Source organism: Musca domestica, unplaced genomic scaffold (genome assembly GCF_030504385.1).
Source record: "Musca domestica strain aabys unplaced genomic scaffold, Musca_domestica.polishedcontigs.V.1.1 1, whole genome shotgun sequence".
NCBI classification, from domain to species: Eukaryota; Metazoa; Arthropoda; class Insecta; order Diptera; family Muscidae; genus Musca; species Musca domestica.
The window spans coordinates 47,783,722-47,800,339 of NW_026712114.1; the positions used below are offsets into that span (position 1 = coordinate 47,783,722).

At 34.6% G+C, this 16,618-nt stretch overlaps 1 protein-coding gene across 3 annotated transcripts; it reads right to left on the minus strand.

Moving 5' to 3' along the window:
• Window positions 1–3,724: 3,724 nt before the first annotated feature.
• On the minus strand, window positions 3,725–15,338 carry LOC101887833 (ATP-dependent RNA helicase p62). Of its 3 annotated transcripts, none has more exons than XM_005176914.4 (5): window positions 14,733–15,317; window positions 8,491–9,609; window positions 8,143–8,381; window positions 5,005–5,183; window positions 3,725–4,538 (listed from the first exon to the last, which is right to left on the minus strand). In XM_005176914.4, the coding sequence occupies exons 1-5, from the start codon at window positions 15,197–15,199 to the stop codon at window positions 4,242–4,244; spliced, it is 2,301 nt and encodes a 766-aa protein (XP_005176971.2). In that variant the 5' UTR covers window positions 15,200–15,317; the 3' UTR covers window positions 3,725–4,241. The 3 variants fall into 3 exon arrangements, 2 of the variants coding, with proteins under 2 accessions (XP_005176971.2, XP_058979555.1); XM_059123572.1 differs by lacking the exon at window positions 14,733–15,317 and adding an exon at window positions 9,682–9,731; XR_009342406.1 differs by lacking the exon at window positions 3,725–4,538 and adding an exon at window positions 5,964–7,446 and having other exon boundaries at window positions 5,004–5,183; window positions 14,733–15,338.
• Window positions 15,339–16,618: the final 1,280 nt, after the last annotated feature.

A 16,618-nucleotide genomic window follows, 5' to 3' on the forward strand; every position in this document is an offset into this window, starting at 1 on the left:
AAGGACGAACTTCTTTGAAAGTGGTGATAATCAGTACAAATTTATATATAGCACTTGTATATATGTTTCCTGCGCTTTAATTTGCACAACAAGTAAGCAAAGGCTATAGTCATATAGGGTCGGCCCCTGCAACATTGCAATATGTTGGATGCCCTCTTATGACCTAATCCATTTTGGGAATATTTCGTTCTTGAAATGAAGTCAAAGAGTTCTACCCAGGCGTTATCCTTAGCTTTTTGATCGGTAGCATTATTTTTGTACTCCGTCGTGTTGACGGAAAAACAAAACAATTTCACACGAAAGTTGTGTTCCATTTTACAGCTAAATATAATCCAATGGTCATCCAAAATGCTAGACTTCTTCCCTGTCCTTAACTCTCTTCTCTTACAAAATTGCGTGTCGTTTGGTTCTCAATTATGACCTATAGAGCGACTGCAAAATCAAAGCAAAAATATAAGTTTTTTGACCCATTTGAACCCTTAGATCTCATCTTCAAAAACAATAGTTTTTAATTCTGACCCAAACCCTACCCCCATGCCAAATTTCGTGAGAATTTGGCGATAACCTAAAAACATAGTGTTGCGGGGGTGTAGAAAAACTTTAGAAAATGTACAATACAAAATTGTAAGTCAATTGAAAAAGTATGACAGAGATTAAAAAAACAACAAAAAATATTCATTTTTTATATTCATATTTTTACTTGATTTCCGAATTGACGAGAATTCTAACGGTTCTTGATTTCTAGGCAGAATAACTAAGATATATTTCTTTACATATATAGAGTGAGATGAAAAAACTGCAATCAACTTCAGACTGCTGTAGTTTGTAAGCCACTCATCCGACAGCTGTTAAAACTATTCCAGTGACAGCTCATTATATTTTTTTCAAGCGTGCAAAAGCATTTTGGTAAGAATTTTCCAGACAAAAAGTTATTCTTGATCTAATTCAAGCGTGACAGTGTGATTTCTTTATATTTTACTGGAAAACCACAAGTGACTATAGTTAGAGCACTCCAGTATTTAAATGTGAATAAAGCTTTTGTGTCTTGTACCATCGCTCGCTACCATGATACTGGTACCGTAGCCCGACGTCAAGGAAGTGTACGGAAGAAAACAGAAAAGAAAAATGGCTCGTGAGCTGAACATAGCAATATTCCATTCGGCAAATATTGAAAAATGAGCTCTGGGTAAAGCCATTTAAATTCCAAAAAGTGCAAGAACTTACACCTCAATAGAAAGAAAATAAACTCAAAGGAGCTGTTTCGCTTGGCCGAAAGTGGTGAACTGCCGAATTTGGTATTCTCCGATGAGAAAACATTCGTTGTCCAGCAGTTTGTAAACAAACAAAATGATCGTGTTCACTTGCCGAAAATGATCGTGTTTACAGCTGAAAATAAGCACCTTCGGTTGGCCAGCAGAACTCAAGCGCCGGCCATAGTGATGGTCATATTAATCAACCGTGGCATCAGAAAAAAATCCTGGATGGTATATTAAAGCCTTGGGCACGCAAACATTTTGGCCGCAGACCTTGGACATTACAACAGGACTCAGCACCATCGCACTCAGCACCCGCCACCCAAGAATAATTACAAAGTGAGGTTCTTCGCAACATTTCCAGCGCACAATGGCCACCAAATTCTCCGGATACCAATCCGTTGGACTATTGTGTCTGGAGTATTTTGGAAAGTAAGGTCGGCATTAAAAAATACCAAATTGTCGATCACCTCAAGTAAGCGCTTCGCCGGGAATGGACCAATAAGGCCATAATTCGTGCCAAAGGTGGCCAATTCAAAGCAAATCTAAACTTATTCTAAAATTTGATGCTACTTTCGACATATTTTGCTTTCATTCATTAAAATTAAAAAAAAAGCGTTTGACTTTGTTGCAGTTTTTTATCTTCCTAGCAGCATCACTATAATGGTGAGAAGTGGCCTTTTAATATATATGTGACAGGACAGGGCAGGGACTAAAAATATTTAAAGTTTGGGGACATTTTCGCATTTTCGGATTTTTTTTTTTTTTTTTGACATTAAAGTTATAATTTATTTACCCGCTAAACATTGACCGATGACCGTACAAGTTGGTTGGTTTATACCCTAAATTAGGAAATGTTTCTGCTTTTGGCCTATTTAAACCCCTAAATCGACTCAGCGCGGCGAGATAGGAAGATCCATATATAGTTTCCTATGTCGGGGACCAAGATTGTTAAATAATACTTAACCCAATCAAACTTATGATACCCCAACACATAGTGTTTAAGGGTGTAAATATTCTGTACCAGCTATCGGACACAACTGTATATGCCTTTGTTAATTTCGGCAATCCAAGTTTGGTTAAATTGGTTATGATATTAATATAGCTTCCATTATATGATTTCCACGATTTTATATTAAACCTTCCGTAATGATATATGTTACAAGAGATCACAAACAGCATCTAGATTATAATACCAATCCGACATAAAAACGTTCCGTCCAATTTCATAACAAATGTACACGACATATTCCACTATACTTACTTTTTATCCAAATCGGTGGACAAATTTGGATAAGCGCTTCAAATACCTAAGATTAAGAGATACCTTGTATCGGAGGGCCTTAGGCTTTTAAATATATAGTACATTTTCTACATATATAATTGGAAAAATACATCTGAACTTTCGAAGAGACTTGAAATGAGGAACCGAACATTTTGAGAAGAGAAAATCTTTTTTAATTCAGAAAACTTAAGTTTATTTTTATTTATTCTTATTTCCTCTTCCTTGGTGTCCGCAATTTCTCGACAGAATTCCCAGACTTTGCAGTGTTAAAATTCAAAAGGAACAAACGCTGTGTAAGCTGTAACATTGTTTTCGTTTAACACTGACATGACGCGATTGTCGACTTGCTGTCGTTTTTCCATGCGTAACACAAGATAGACTCAAATGTCTATCCTGACATGGACATTAAGACAGTTGACACATCCAAAATTGACCCAAGCTATTGTATAGATTTGTAGATTTTTCCCAATTCCAAAAAAGTAAACCGAGTAAATTGTGTTTCCTGTATAATTTATTTTGTTTTTTTTTTTTCCTTTCTTTTCAATGAAATACATCCATCTTAAAAGTTATTTTTAGGATTGTTTTAAGTTAATTATCATACAAATAAAAGAACAATTGTGGAGTGCCAAATTTGTTGGGTTTAAGTAAATTAAATTGGGGCAAAATTCACAACCAAATAAAATTAAACCAAACCAATATGGGTCAATTCATGGTAATGTTAAAAAATATGTCTAATCAGAAAACAAATTGAATAAATACTCCTCGAATTTTCTTTGCTTGTGTGTGTTGTTGTGTAGCATTCACAAAATGCTCACAAAGAAAAATAAACTAGGGCCTACATTATAGGTATACGCGCTGGCGAGTAGTGGTTTTGTGCGGCAAAAGAATTAGAAATCAAATTAGTTTATAAAGTTGGTTTTGTTTTTTTTTTTTTTTTTTCATACATAAAGGTTTACACATGCTTGAGTACTGATGTTGTGTAGCAGTTTTTACGGTCGTTGGCAATTCCTAGACTTAAAGCTAGAAACTATTTTTTGTATTGTGTTTTTTTTTTCTTTTTCAAAGCAATGAAAACCTAAGTCGGGTATGTTTTGAGAAATTTTAAACTAAGTTAAATGGTTTGTACATTGTTTTAAAATGTAGTTTTAGGTTGGTGGGGGATGATAAAAAGAAATACAAATTTACATTTTTTCTTAGAAATGATTGATAGATTTATTACTGCTTATTGTTTGTAGAATATAAGATATTGAGGACAGAGTATCACAAAAAATGCATATCATTTTGTTGTTGTTGTTGTTTTTTGTTTATTAAATTCCGAAATAGTATCACGAAACATTGTGTTGTTTGTAGTTGAATTAATAAAAAAAAACAATGATTCTTTTTTATTATGCAAATAATTCTTTTCAATATCTTAATGACAACTACAAATGGAATTTAAGGTATCTGTTATTTTCTTTCTTTTATATAAAAAAGCCTCAGTTTGTATATTATATAATTATATATTGGATGAGAGTAGATAAGAGTATACAATAAATGTATGGAATCCGCTTCATTTGATATTTATGTTATTGTTGTTTTTGTAGGTTTGTTAAAATGAGAAACAAATGATTTTGGTGGTTGTTATTAAAAGTAAAAGTAGTACTAAAATTAATTTAAGATTAATTCCTTATAAACTAATTTTTGTTTTGTTGCTATTTATGTGTTCAATCAAAACGCGTATGTCTTGTGTTGCCGCCACTACTACTGCTGGCACCGCCACCACGGCTGTAGCCACTGTCACCACCGCCATAGCCATTGCTGCGACCACCCTCACCACCGCCATAACCGTTGCTGCGGCCACCATAACCACCACCATTACCGCCGCCATAACCGCGACCATTGCTCATCGATCCCTTCTTGAAGGTGCCATTGTAGCGGGAGTTACCACCACCATATCGTGAACGGCCGCCGCCATCGAAACGACTGTTGCGTACCATATTTTCTAGAGCGGGATTTATTTCCTGTAAATAGAAGAGAATACAAATTTGTATATGAAACAAAACATTTATCTTGCATCAATAGACGAAACTGAAGGAAAAAAAAAAGGTTGTAAGTTGTAACCGCGGATGCTATTACGAGTATTCAGAGGACTTTTTATGTGAATCTTAAGTTTATTATCGAGTTTAAAATCAGAATCATCTGTTGTAATCTAAAACCCATGAAAACTTGATTTGGTCATTTGCTGATAATATTGATTAATATTGCTTATAAAATTAGTTCAAAATCATGTGGATCCAACAGTTGCTCATTTGGTTCACTTGTATTTGCATGCCACAAATAAATGATTTAAAATCGAATTTGAAAGTCGGCTCTCCTGGTTTGATGAAACACAAAATTTGCAACATAAAGTTACTTGTGGTCTGGATCACATATTGAATTATTATTTCCCATATTTTTATTTAATTAAAACAACACGTAGATTCTTACCTGATTAGCCTCACGAAGAACATCAAGCAGTGCCTTCGACTGTTTGGAGTTGTTGCGTGTGAAGAATGCATATGATGTGCCAGTTGTGTTTGAACGTCCAGTACGACCAATACGATGGATATAATCCTCCGATGATTGTGGATAATCGAAATTAATTACATATTTAATGCCATCGACGTCTGTTGTTTGTTAGGAAATTAGTTATAAAAACATAAAAAGGGTAAAAATTAATAAATGTATAAAAATGGTATGTTTATACTAAAAAGAATATGTATTTATATGTCCCTCCCAATAGAAAATAGACAGTATACAACCATGACTTGTTTTCGTTTTCTCTCTTTTTTTTCTGTATGCCTTTCTTTTTGAAACAAAAAACAATACTACTCTTCTTAACTGACACTCTGGGATTAGAATTTTGAAAAAAGCTTTTGTTTTGTTTAACTTCAACTATTTTTTGAATGTCAAGAATAGAAATATTTACTAAATTTTGCAATTATGAAAAACAATTTAAAAAATATTACTTTGATCTTAGAAAAAATAAATTACCTTATTGTTGGGGGGTTTTTCTTTTATCAAAATGCGAACGAAATAAGAAAAAGAAGCTCTTCACTGGAACCACGTCGATGCATAGGCAATAAAATGGTGCATTTGGACGACGCAGTGTTAAGAAGAGCTTAGAACAAACTGTCTATAATGTCCTTCCCGTATTCGTGGGGTAGGAAGGATGTGTGTATTTTTATACGGAACTATTTTTTTAATAATTTTCAGGGTTTGTTCGACTTTTTCTTTTGCTTCTTTCAAAATCTAGACACACATGTTCAGCACACACGTTTATTATAATTAGTTGGTTTTGTTTTGTACAATTATCAATCGATGAAGACGATATTTCAAAAGACGCCAAAGCCCATTTTATAGATCTATTTCATTTAACACACTTTAGTCCACACACACATACATACATATGATTCTGATGAGGTTGAGTGCGTTTCTTTAGTGTGTCATTCAAAGGCTCCAGCATCCATTGTGTACAGAAGTTAAAGGCAGGCATCCGATGGATTTTGTTGATTGTGTATGTAGATTTCCTAAAATAAGCTACTACTCTGACTGGTTTTTGTTGTTATACTTTCGTTGTTGTTGTTCTCATTTTGTAGGAAATGTGTGTCCTTTGCTTGTGTCTTGTTGAGGAGTTGTAAGACTATTTTGTGCCGGGGACGTACTCTGTTTTGTAAAGGACGTAAAACCAAATGATGATATCCGCCGTCTTTGAGGGGTTTGGTCTTGAACAGCCTATTCAACATTTGTTATACGATTTCACATACTTTGGATACGTCTCTCCAACTGTTCCATTAATATTGACATTTCTATACATTTGTTTTGAAATAGATTGGAAAAAAACCAAATCATCACCAGTAACAATGATCCAGCTGTCGATATACACAACAAAGAACACATTCACACACACAGTCCTTAAAAGACCTGGTCTCTTCTACGAGCTTTTTTAAGATGCCTGCTTAAGCCAACTGTGAACAGAGCGGAGAGCATTCGCCAGCGGGAAAGATGTTCTTGATTTCTATTCATTAGTAATTATAAAATTTAAAAACTCCAACCCAATTGAGGGTCTGGCGTTTTTTTGTTTAAACATGACCGACTGACTCCTGCGCAATGTAATGCACTCCGTCCAATTATGATGCTGCTGCACGTGTGTCCCCACCATTTTTATTATAATAATTAATTCAGTTAACAACAATTTTATTGAGATTTTAAATTGAGAGAGTTATTGTTATGCTTTTAGATAGAAGTATTTTGCTCTTTGTTCTTGTTGTTGTTCATGTTCAACACCAATTTGCTCCCAACTTTTTTACAGCAGAGGCCTCTTAGCACAAATATGCTTGATTGATGATAGGGATATATGTGACGATTCTTTAATTAGATAGATACGCGTATATCATTGTCTATCAAGGTGGCGGTATATTTTTGCGTGTACTGCTGATGTTATTTCGCAAACCAAACATATGCGGAGGTGCGGTACGCTCAGTAATAATTGACACACGACACCACTCCATTGAAATTGTGCGGCGTTGTATATATTCACTCACAACCAAGCGTAATCACACATTGTTTTTGTTGCTTCTTGCAAATATACCTCCTCCTTTGGACGTTTATCGGTTCGTATGTGTTGAGCGGTGGTGAGACGGTTTGTACGACATACCCTTTTTTCCAATGGCCATTATGGTAAAAAAGTGTTGCCGCTATTCCGTGGCCGCCGCTTTCAAGTCAAAACTCACGAAACTCACGCGAACGACAAACAATCATTCGAAGTATCAACGAATTATTAGCTCACATATTTCAAATGTGACTTTCGCTTTCAGTTTTCATTTCAAATCATTAAAAGATTTTTTAGATGACATTTTATCCCCACCATGCAACAATTTATTGTGGCCTCTGTAAACGAAATAAAAAGAGAATTGGGAAGAGACAAAAACAGTGTTGATGACACACAGGGCGATGGGTAAGAAGGAGGGAAAGGAAAAATACCATATAAGTATTAATAAAGTCATGTTTCTTTTTGTTATTATATAAAATAATTTCAATATATGTTGTATAGTAAGAGTAAGTTAGGAATATGTGTGGGAGTAGTTAGGTTGATGATGGTAGGGGTGTTGAGGATGTGTTGCGCGTCGGAAGGTGAATACGTTAATTCATCTATTAATATTACAGTTAACCATTTTGAATACAAGCCCGAGCAATACACATTTTTTAATATTAAAATGAATTTTAAATGCAAAACAGAAAATAGATATATAGGTAGAGGTATTAGCCACTTGCTGGAATCTAATTCTGAACGAGTACAACAAATTCCTCTAAGAACATGTTTTACTAATTACGAGTTTATGCATATTCGTAAATTAATTCGAATCTCTGCATCAAAATATGCAGCATATATATATTCAAAGCGAGCAAATTTAATTTCATGTTTTGCGTTTAAAATACACATTTTAATTTTTTCTTTTGTCCATTTAATGGAGTAAAAATTACTAATGCAGATGAAGGTGAAAGCTAAACAAATACATATATGACAAGAGAATGGGATATATCTGTTATATTCGTAGAATGACAAAGAATTCCAGAATGACTTACCCAAACCACGGGCTGCAACATCTGTGGCTACTAAAATATTAGATTTGCCCGAACGGAATTCACGCAATACAAAATCACGTTCCGATTGTGATTTGTCACCATGAATTGCGCCGCAACGAACACCAAAGCTGCGAATGAAACGTACCAAGTGGTCAACGCGACGTTTGGTTTCAACGAAAATAATAATTTTGCCGGGGTTTTCGCTGGTATCATAGATTTCCGAAAGCAAAGATTTTAACCTGCAAAATAAAACAAGGATATCAATAAGCATCGAATGAAATCAGAAAAGTAAGTATTTATGTTATCTCAATGACACACAAATAAAATAAATTAAAAACGCCAACTTACTTTTCTTCCTTGTCACTTTCTTCGCACACATCAATGACTTGACGAATATTGTGATTTGCCGACAATTCCAATGAACCAATGTTTATTTGTATGTAATTTCCCAAGAAATCTTCGGCTAATTGTTTGACCTCTTTGGGCCATGTAGCGGACCACATAAGAGTTTGACGATCGGGACGAATTTGTGAGATAATCTTACGAATTTGTGGTTCGAAACCCATATCCAACATACGATCAGCTTCATCCAAAACCAAATATGTACAACGCCTCAAGTTGGTGGCACCAGCGGCCAAGAAATCAATCAAACGACCAGGTGTGGCAATAACAATTTCGCAGCCACGTTGAAGATCGCGCATTTGACCGCCTTTTGGAGCACCACCGAACACGCAAGTGTTGCGTACGTATGATGAAGAACCGAATTCGGTGGCAACTTGTTGAATTTGTTGGGCCAATTCACGGGTTGGAGCCAATACCAAGGCAATGGGTCCATCACCACGTTGCAAAGGAGCTTGATTGTTGATGTGTACAATGGCGGGCAAAATATAGCCCAAAGTCTTGCCGGAACCGGTCTTGGCAATACCAACTAGATTGTGTCCAGCCATGGCAATGGGCCAACCCTGAGCCTGAATGGCTGTGGGTGCCTTATAGCCTTGGCGACGAATTTCTTTGCTTACATAGTCGGGTAAATAAGCTTCGCTGAAATCTTGTATGGGATTGGGAGCATTACCACGAATGGTAATTTCATGTTCGTCGCGGAAACGTTGTACCTCGGCATAGGAGCGACTAGCAACAGTAGGATGTTCCTTGTAGAAGTCCTTTTTGAATGGAGTCAAATTGCTGAAGTCAACGGGGCGAATTGAGAGATCTTGGGCGTTGCCACCACCTCCACGACGATCGCCACCGCCAAAACCACTGCCGCCGCCATAACCGCCACCGAAACCACCACCGCGGCCTCCACGATCATGACCGCCACGACCCCCTTTCTCAACGCGTCCCTTGCTTACGCCATGGTAATCACCACCACGTCCACCGCTGCGGCTGCCATAACGATCACCACCATCACGACCACGATTTTCATCACGTCCGCCACGAGCGGCACCATAAGTTTTATCATGAGGAGCCCTAAAAAAAGAAAATAGGAAAAGATTAGAAAATCATACTTCCAACAAAATATGAAACCTTAAATAAATTTACTTTCTATGTTTTGTAGATTTATGATGTGATGTCATTCTGCAAAAATTATATAAACGTTGCAATTTTTCGGTCGGAGAAAGTGAACCACTTTACCATTTGAATAACAAATGTCAATTAAAACCCCCCACGGATTTACAGTTAAGCTTTTGACTCGACTTGAGACAAAATAAGAGTCGTCATTATTTGAAAATTAATAAAATTGCTTTTTATTTGACTTTAATAGATTCCAATAAAACTTAGGGGCTTTTAAATTATATTTCATGCTACCTATACCGTCTCGCCTGTTCCTCCTTCTTCCCTCAATAACATCTGAATGATTTCAATATGTGATTTTGATTTGTTTGCATGTTAAATTCTTATTTAAAACTAAATTTATAAATTATACACCAGGTGGTACACTCTCTAAAAGATCCGGCGTTGCTCTGTTGTATGTCTCTACTTATTTGTCGTTCTTTTTGCTAGGATGGCTGCTGCATGCCACGTTTGACTTGTTTCAGAGTACATACAAAACAACATATTTATATTTGCTCGTCACTCAAATTGCCAACGACGACGACAACATTCAGAAAACGTTCTCTTTGACAGCGGTGTTGTCGCGTGTTTTGCCAACCAAATGACTTTGTTTTGCTTTTCGTTTGTTCTTGTATTCTTAAATTAGGGGCAATATAAATAATTGTTAACATGCAATAAGTCGTATTTTTTATACTAGCAGTATTATTAATGAGAAAGTGATGTTTATTTATTTGATGTCACATCATGAGAACTATATTTACCACCACAGGGTGGGTTACAATAACTTTGTAGTATAATTATTATTATTGGGCGCATTTTGAATAAAATAGTAAACTGAATTAGTTACGAGAACTCAGCTGTAGATTTCATACTAATATTGTCCAATAATTCAGACTAGACTAGAAAATATAGCGCGATTATAAAGATTCATGAACACACCAAATAGGACAGGTAAACCAATAATTTTCTGACAAAAAAATGACAATATCTACCCACTTTTATTCTTCTTTGACATTTTAAGACTAGTTTCTCAAAAACTTGAATGCAGTAAAAATGAATCAGTATTAAACGTGAAACAAGCTCTTTGTTGCTAAAACACGAGTATGAGCACAAATTAATTTCAAGGTAATATTACTTAAAAATTGATAAATTTGATAAATTATTTAAAAAAGACAAGAATAAATAAGAAAAAAAACCTCTATAGACAAAAATATCGATCAAAATAGTCAGATTTAATGATTAAATGGCTACAAACATTAAAACTGGAAAAGGTAGGAGGGAGGCAACAGCTCAAAATTTTCTTATCTTTTTTACGAAAAGTTGTTGCGCAGGCAATTTTTTAACGCAAATTTAGTCCATTTGAAGTTTACATAATGTAGCTGCCGTTTCTACAACCTGAATAAAGTTGTAAATTCAACTCAAGACCGAAGTTGTAAAATGAGACCCAAGGTTAATCAACAAAGTTTTATGGCATCCATCATCAGGAAAAAATGAGCTACATCGACTTCAAACTGCGAATATACCTAGCCCAATGGCAACTAGGCGAAAGCTTGAAAAAGTGTTAGATATACGACGAACAGTAAAAAAATGTATACATTCTGAAATTCGAAACGTATATTCTGAAAATTAACACTCGAATCACGTATCATCAAACCGAGATCCATTTTGGACTGAAGACAGAGTAGATCGTCCATCATAATCACACTGGATATGAAATGATGACGATGCAACTCGGTCGATTTTTTAAATCACTGATGCAATATATATTTTCTATTTTTCATCATCTCAAAAAATCCGGTTTAAGGAAACTGGATTTAAGGTATCCCAAGCTATTAGGCCGGAAATATCGAGGAGAAAATCCTGCCAACTTTTCCTATTTAGAAACTTGGAGCTATTAATAGTTGATATGTAATTTCTGAACTACTGTAGACAATGTAAAGATGAAGAAGATATCTGCAATCCTAGCCAAATAGAAATAATAAAACTTCACCCTTCTTATCGCACATAGATCTCATTGTCTCCTAAAGGCGTGTGAGTAATTTGTTTTATCCATAAAATTTCTAATATTTCAAATTTAATAACAACTTTTCTTCTTCCGACTTTGTTCTCTTTCGATATCTCCAAACATTTCCTAGGAAGAACACAATGCCCTGACAAGAGTTCTTCGAGTGTCTGCCAGTCTCTCGAGTGTCTGCCAAATCTCTGACAATCGAAGTGTGGCATTGCAGCATATTCGAGGGAACAAAAGATCTCAAAATGGCTTGGAAAGTTTCAACAGACAAATCTTAAAAAAATCTGTTTAATATTTGCTTTTTTGTGTGTCGGTTGAATTCAAAAGTATTTGAGACAAATATAATTTTGTTTTTGAACTGTCGAATTAAAAACAAATTGTTAACAGGGTTTTGATGACCTTCGGTCAAACAATCATCTGCCAAAATGATTATTGTATTAAATTTTAAATAAGATTCCGATTCTTTCCATGATTTCTATTTAATATGAGGATAATCAAGTGTGTTTTTCTTTTTGGATACATTTTGTGTGAAATATGCCTTAATGCTTGTCAAGTTTTGCATTTGTCCATAGAAAGGAGTCTCAAATACCAATCAAAGGCTGACAACCATATGCAAGTTTTTAGATAAAGGATACATTTTTGGTTAAAAACGTCCAAAAATGTGTATAACCATTTTTGTGGTTCGATCCTTCAATTGCCACTTTATGAAAGCTACTTCAAAGGCTAGTCCAACAATATTGAAAATTATTTAAAGTGAGTATTTCAAAATACAAATAGTGCATCAATAATAGTACTTTTAAGCAGGAAGATTGTATAACTTCCGCATATTTAAATATATTCAAAATGAGGAGGTAAAATTATATAGGGTTTTGGAAAGACCGTTCATTGAAAATAAGGCTTTTAGCAAAACATAAGCCTACATATAGACACGTTTATCAAGACTTACAATACATAAAATCGGGTGAAAAAAATAATATATGAGAGCTAAACTAAATGTCGATCAAGTGATTGTTGCTTGAAGCAACAACAAAATATATACAAATGGACGATGCTTTTGAATTTAAAAGTTATTCTGTTCAAAAGTATGTACCTATGCTAAAGGGCACAGAGGGATAAACTTCATAAATCGATGCACACACTTTGAGACTAGCGACTTTAGACAAAAATCTTTAATTAAGAATTAGGGCGATATATAGTGTCGACTTTATTACCCCATGTAAAATGATTTCATGTTTTCAATTTCTAAAAAGTCGGTATAACTGCGAATTTTGGTAGACCTCGTAATGTTCATCGTGAAGATATTGCCTGCGAATATTATCATCCATTAACATTTTTCGAATACACTCATCCCAGGTTTATTTTTACAATTTTATGCTTCAGCTGCCATGTGTAAATGCATGAGTGCTTCAATGTAATGTACGCAACTCAAACTTTTGTGTTGAAAATGTCAGGTAGAAATAGTTGTTGAATGCTGTGGTGGTGGCAATGCAATGTATCTACCACACCTCAGGGCACAAAAACCCCCTTTAGTGTACACACAAAATGTGTGTAGTCTTTCAGTTGAAAAGTGGATGCACATTCATGTCTTTCCTGCAGTATAATGACATTTTTCATGGTCTCATCTCAATGACTAGTTGTTGGTGGGGTAGTATATGTCAAAGATTGGACAGAGAGAAAAAAACTTGATTAGACAACTACAAATAGAGGTAATTATCTCGTGTCCATCAGAGAAAGAGACCAATGAGAGTGTGTTTTATTAAAAAAAAAAACACATACATAGAAACAATAAAAAGAATCAGCAACGAGATAAACATGTCGAGCTGGCAAAAATATTTAACAAAAACTTGGGTACATAAAACAGCCAATGATACGTAGTATGTATACAGAGAAAATGGCAAAATCCCAAAAAGTGAGGTACACTGCCTTTACACGGTGACATTTTTTAACCATGCCATTTTTTTTTGTTGGTAAAAGGTGTAGAGAGACAAGGATAGAAGAAAAAATGGCACGATAAGCCACCGCACAGGGTTACATGCCATTTTCTTTGCAATTCTCTTTTTGCTTCTTCCGAATTTTTTATGATTTTGACATTTCATATCGTTTCTTTATTGTAATTTTTGATGCGTTTCTTTTATTGTAATTATGTTTTTAGTGATTGAATTGTATAGTGAATTATATGAATATTAATTGGAAGTATTAAAAAGTAAAAAAAAGAAAGTTAAAATAAATTTTAATAATGCAATATTTAACACCTCAATAACTTTTTCCATCATTTCTTCTTTAGATTCACACATTTAATTTTAAATCACTTCTTTATAAATATCTGTTACAAACAATTAGCTCTATGCGAAATACAGAATAAAATAAAATGTCAGAAAAAAATGCCAAGCACTATTATCGTAAAATGCCACCGTGTAAAGGAGCGAAGATTTACGCAGAAATTTTAAAAGAGAATTGATAAAAATGCCAGCTAAAAATTGCACCGTGTAAAGGCAGTGGTAAACATCGTTGAAAGAGAAATTTAAAAAACACGAGGCAATGAAATGTGCAAAAGTACGGCACACTAACACATAAGAGAATATTGACGTCAGATTTGATTGTAATGAAGTCGGCAACAAGGCAGACTCGCTTTGGCTTAGGGAAAACAGGTAGCAAAAACAATACAAAGAAAAAATAACGTGGTTGGAAATTTTCCATACATGGCAGACAACTTAGATTTTTTAATGTAAATATAATCCAAGAAGGGGGTCGTCGAAGCAATGTGTTCTCGTCGTTACAACCCTAGCCATAGTTAATAAAAAAACCACGCATATGTTTGACAAACACAGTGTTGCTCACTAATACAATAAAGAGTACAATCAAACATCTCTGGTATACAGAAAAAATAGTATAGCGAATGAGGGAGGAAATGGAGGAACCAAAGAAAAAAAAGTATTTCAAAATGGATGACAAATCAGGTGTAGATAAGTCTTGAAATATATAACCACTTTTGGGATTTCTTCTCAAATCAATCTAAATTGTTACTTACATTTTACCAAAACTGTTGTATTCGTCGTCCGAGTCTTCAAATAAAGTTTGTTGTCTTGTATGTTGTGCTGTTGTTGAATCCCTTTTGGATGTTGTTCCAACGTCTGATGCTGATGAGGTTAGCTTTTCCGTAGAATTAGTATCGGCCGCTTCCTTAAAATTTGCGTTAACGCTAGAGCAATAAAATCCTCGTCGATTTGCTTTTGTGTGAAGCTCTAGGTTTTGTCCTAAGCGGTAACTACTAACTCCCAATTGTTCCTTAACGGCAGTTGCTGGAAAAGCTGCTATAGTTTTTCTGTTGGTCGATGAAAAAAGAAAATGGCGTCGTTGAGTAAAATTTGCCACCGACAATGTGCTTTTTTGCGTTGCTGGTGAAATTAAGAAATTTTTTATACAACAAGCGGTTCTCAAATTCGCGTTATCTTTGCACGAGTTTCTCGTTAATAAAGGCACAATTATTTTGAACATAATTATTCTCCTTTTTTCGTATTTCGTTTGACTAGATTATGTATTTAGTGGTACAGTAATACTTATATCTATATCACAATCTTTTTCTTCTTTATCACACAGAGACAAGAAATAAAAAAAATACTCTCAGAAATGAACTCGTGCACACAACGCGAAATAACCGCAATAGGTTCTTACCTAACCTCGTCCAAAAGTGGAATGACGCATGGCACAAAATTTCTTCAGTATTTACTTATCGCACGGGTTGTCAAACAAGCATGGCAGGGTTGTATTTCTTTATATACGTACGAAACGAAAGAGAACAGCATGGAATAGAAACACAGCTTGCAGACTTAAATATTTCTTTTAACGAAAAAACTTAAAGAAACAAAAATAGGGAATTTTTTTAATACATTATAATAATAATACATTATAAAACAATATACCGGCTATACGTATGTGTATTTCACACGTTTTCTGTCTCAAAACCGAAGATGTTCTTGATCTTATTTCGCCAAAAATAGTAAATCGAAATTTAATGCATTCTTAAATTAGGTACACCAATAAATACGGCACGATTCGTAATTCTCATTAATATGAGTAGAATATATTATTGTTTTGACCTTTTTCTGTAAATGTTGACATTTTGAATATATTTTTGTATGTTTTCTGCTTTCATTTTTCGGTGGAGAGAAATTTGTCAATGCAAAATGTTTGAAATAGTGCCTCTTTTGTTTCCGTCTTTCTGCTAATATTCCAACTATTGAACAAAAAGCGTAGTTCGAATGAGGAAGAGAACAAAATTTACTTTCGTTTGAATGTTCATAAGCCATTCAACATTGTATTTTTCATTCATAATTTTCAGTCTTCCTGAATAATTTGAAAATTTCATAAAATTTTTCTATTTCTAATTTTTAAATGTCATAATTTATTTATTCGGTAAATGCACTCATTTGTTAGGAATGGCACATATTACATCTTTAGGTGGGAATACATACAACGCTTATCTGACTGGCTTAAGTCATCGGCTGGCTTCTTCGGAAATGAACAAACGAGCCTAGGGCCAAAATTGAACTAAGACAACCTTAAACTCCTTTGTTCATTTACGAAGAAGCCAGCCAATGACTTAAGCCGGCCAAATATGCGCTTTATGTATTTTTAGCCTAAGGGTGGCCAGATAAGCGCTTTATGTATTTCCACCCTTAGTTCTGTAAGTGATTTGAATGGAACCAAGAACCTTTGTTCGCTCAGCAAATTTGTACAAGTTTTTACTACGATAACAGATTTACCTACCCATGGTACTATAAAAAGGTATGTTAGAGCTATCAGCTGATTACAATTTTTTTTTCTAAAAGTGTTCGACTTCTGCCAATTTTGTATATGTGTTAATTGTTTTGAAAAATACCTCCTTATTGTACTATGGATTTGCCCATTGTAGAA

What these genes read in the sequence shown, in the direction of transcription:
- LOC101887833 (XM_005176914.4), bottom strand. Translation starts at nt 15,199, where the DNA reads ATGTTCAAAATAATTGTGCCTTTATTAACGAGAAACTCGTGCAAAGAT. An exon ending in GAAAGTGACAAGGAAGAAAA is followed by an intron (nt 8,382 to 8,490) that starts GTAAGTTGGCGT and finishes TTTATTTTGCAG; the next exon opens with GTTAAAATCTTTGCTTTCGG. An exon ending in TTCTTCGTGAGGCTAATCAG is followed by an intron (nt 4,539 to 5,004) that starts GTAAGAATCTAC and finishes TTCTATTTACAG; the next exon opens with GAAATAAATCCCGCTCTAGA.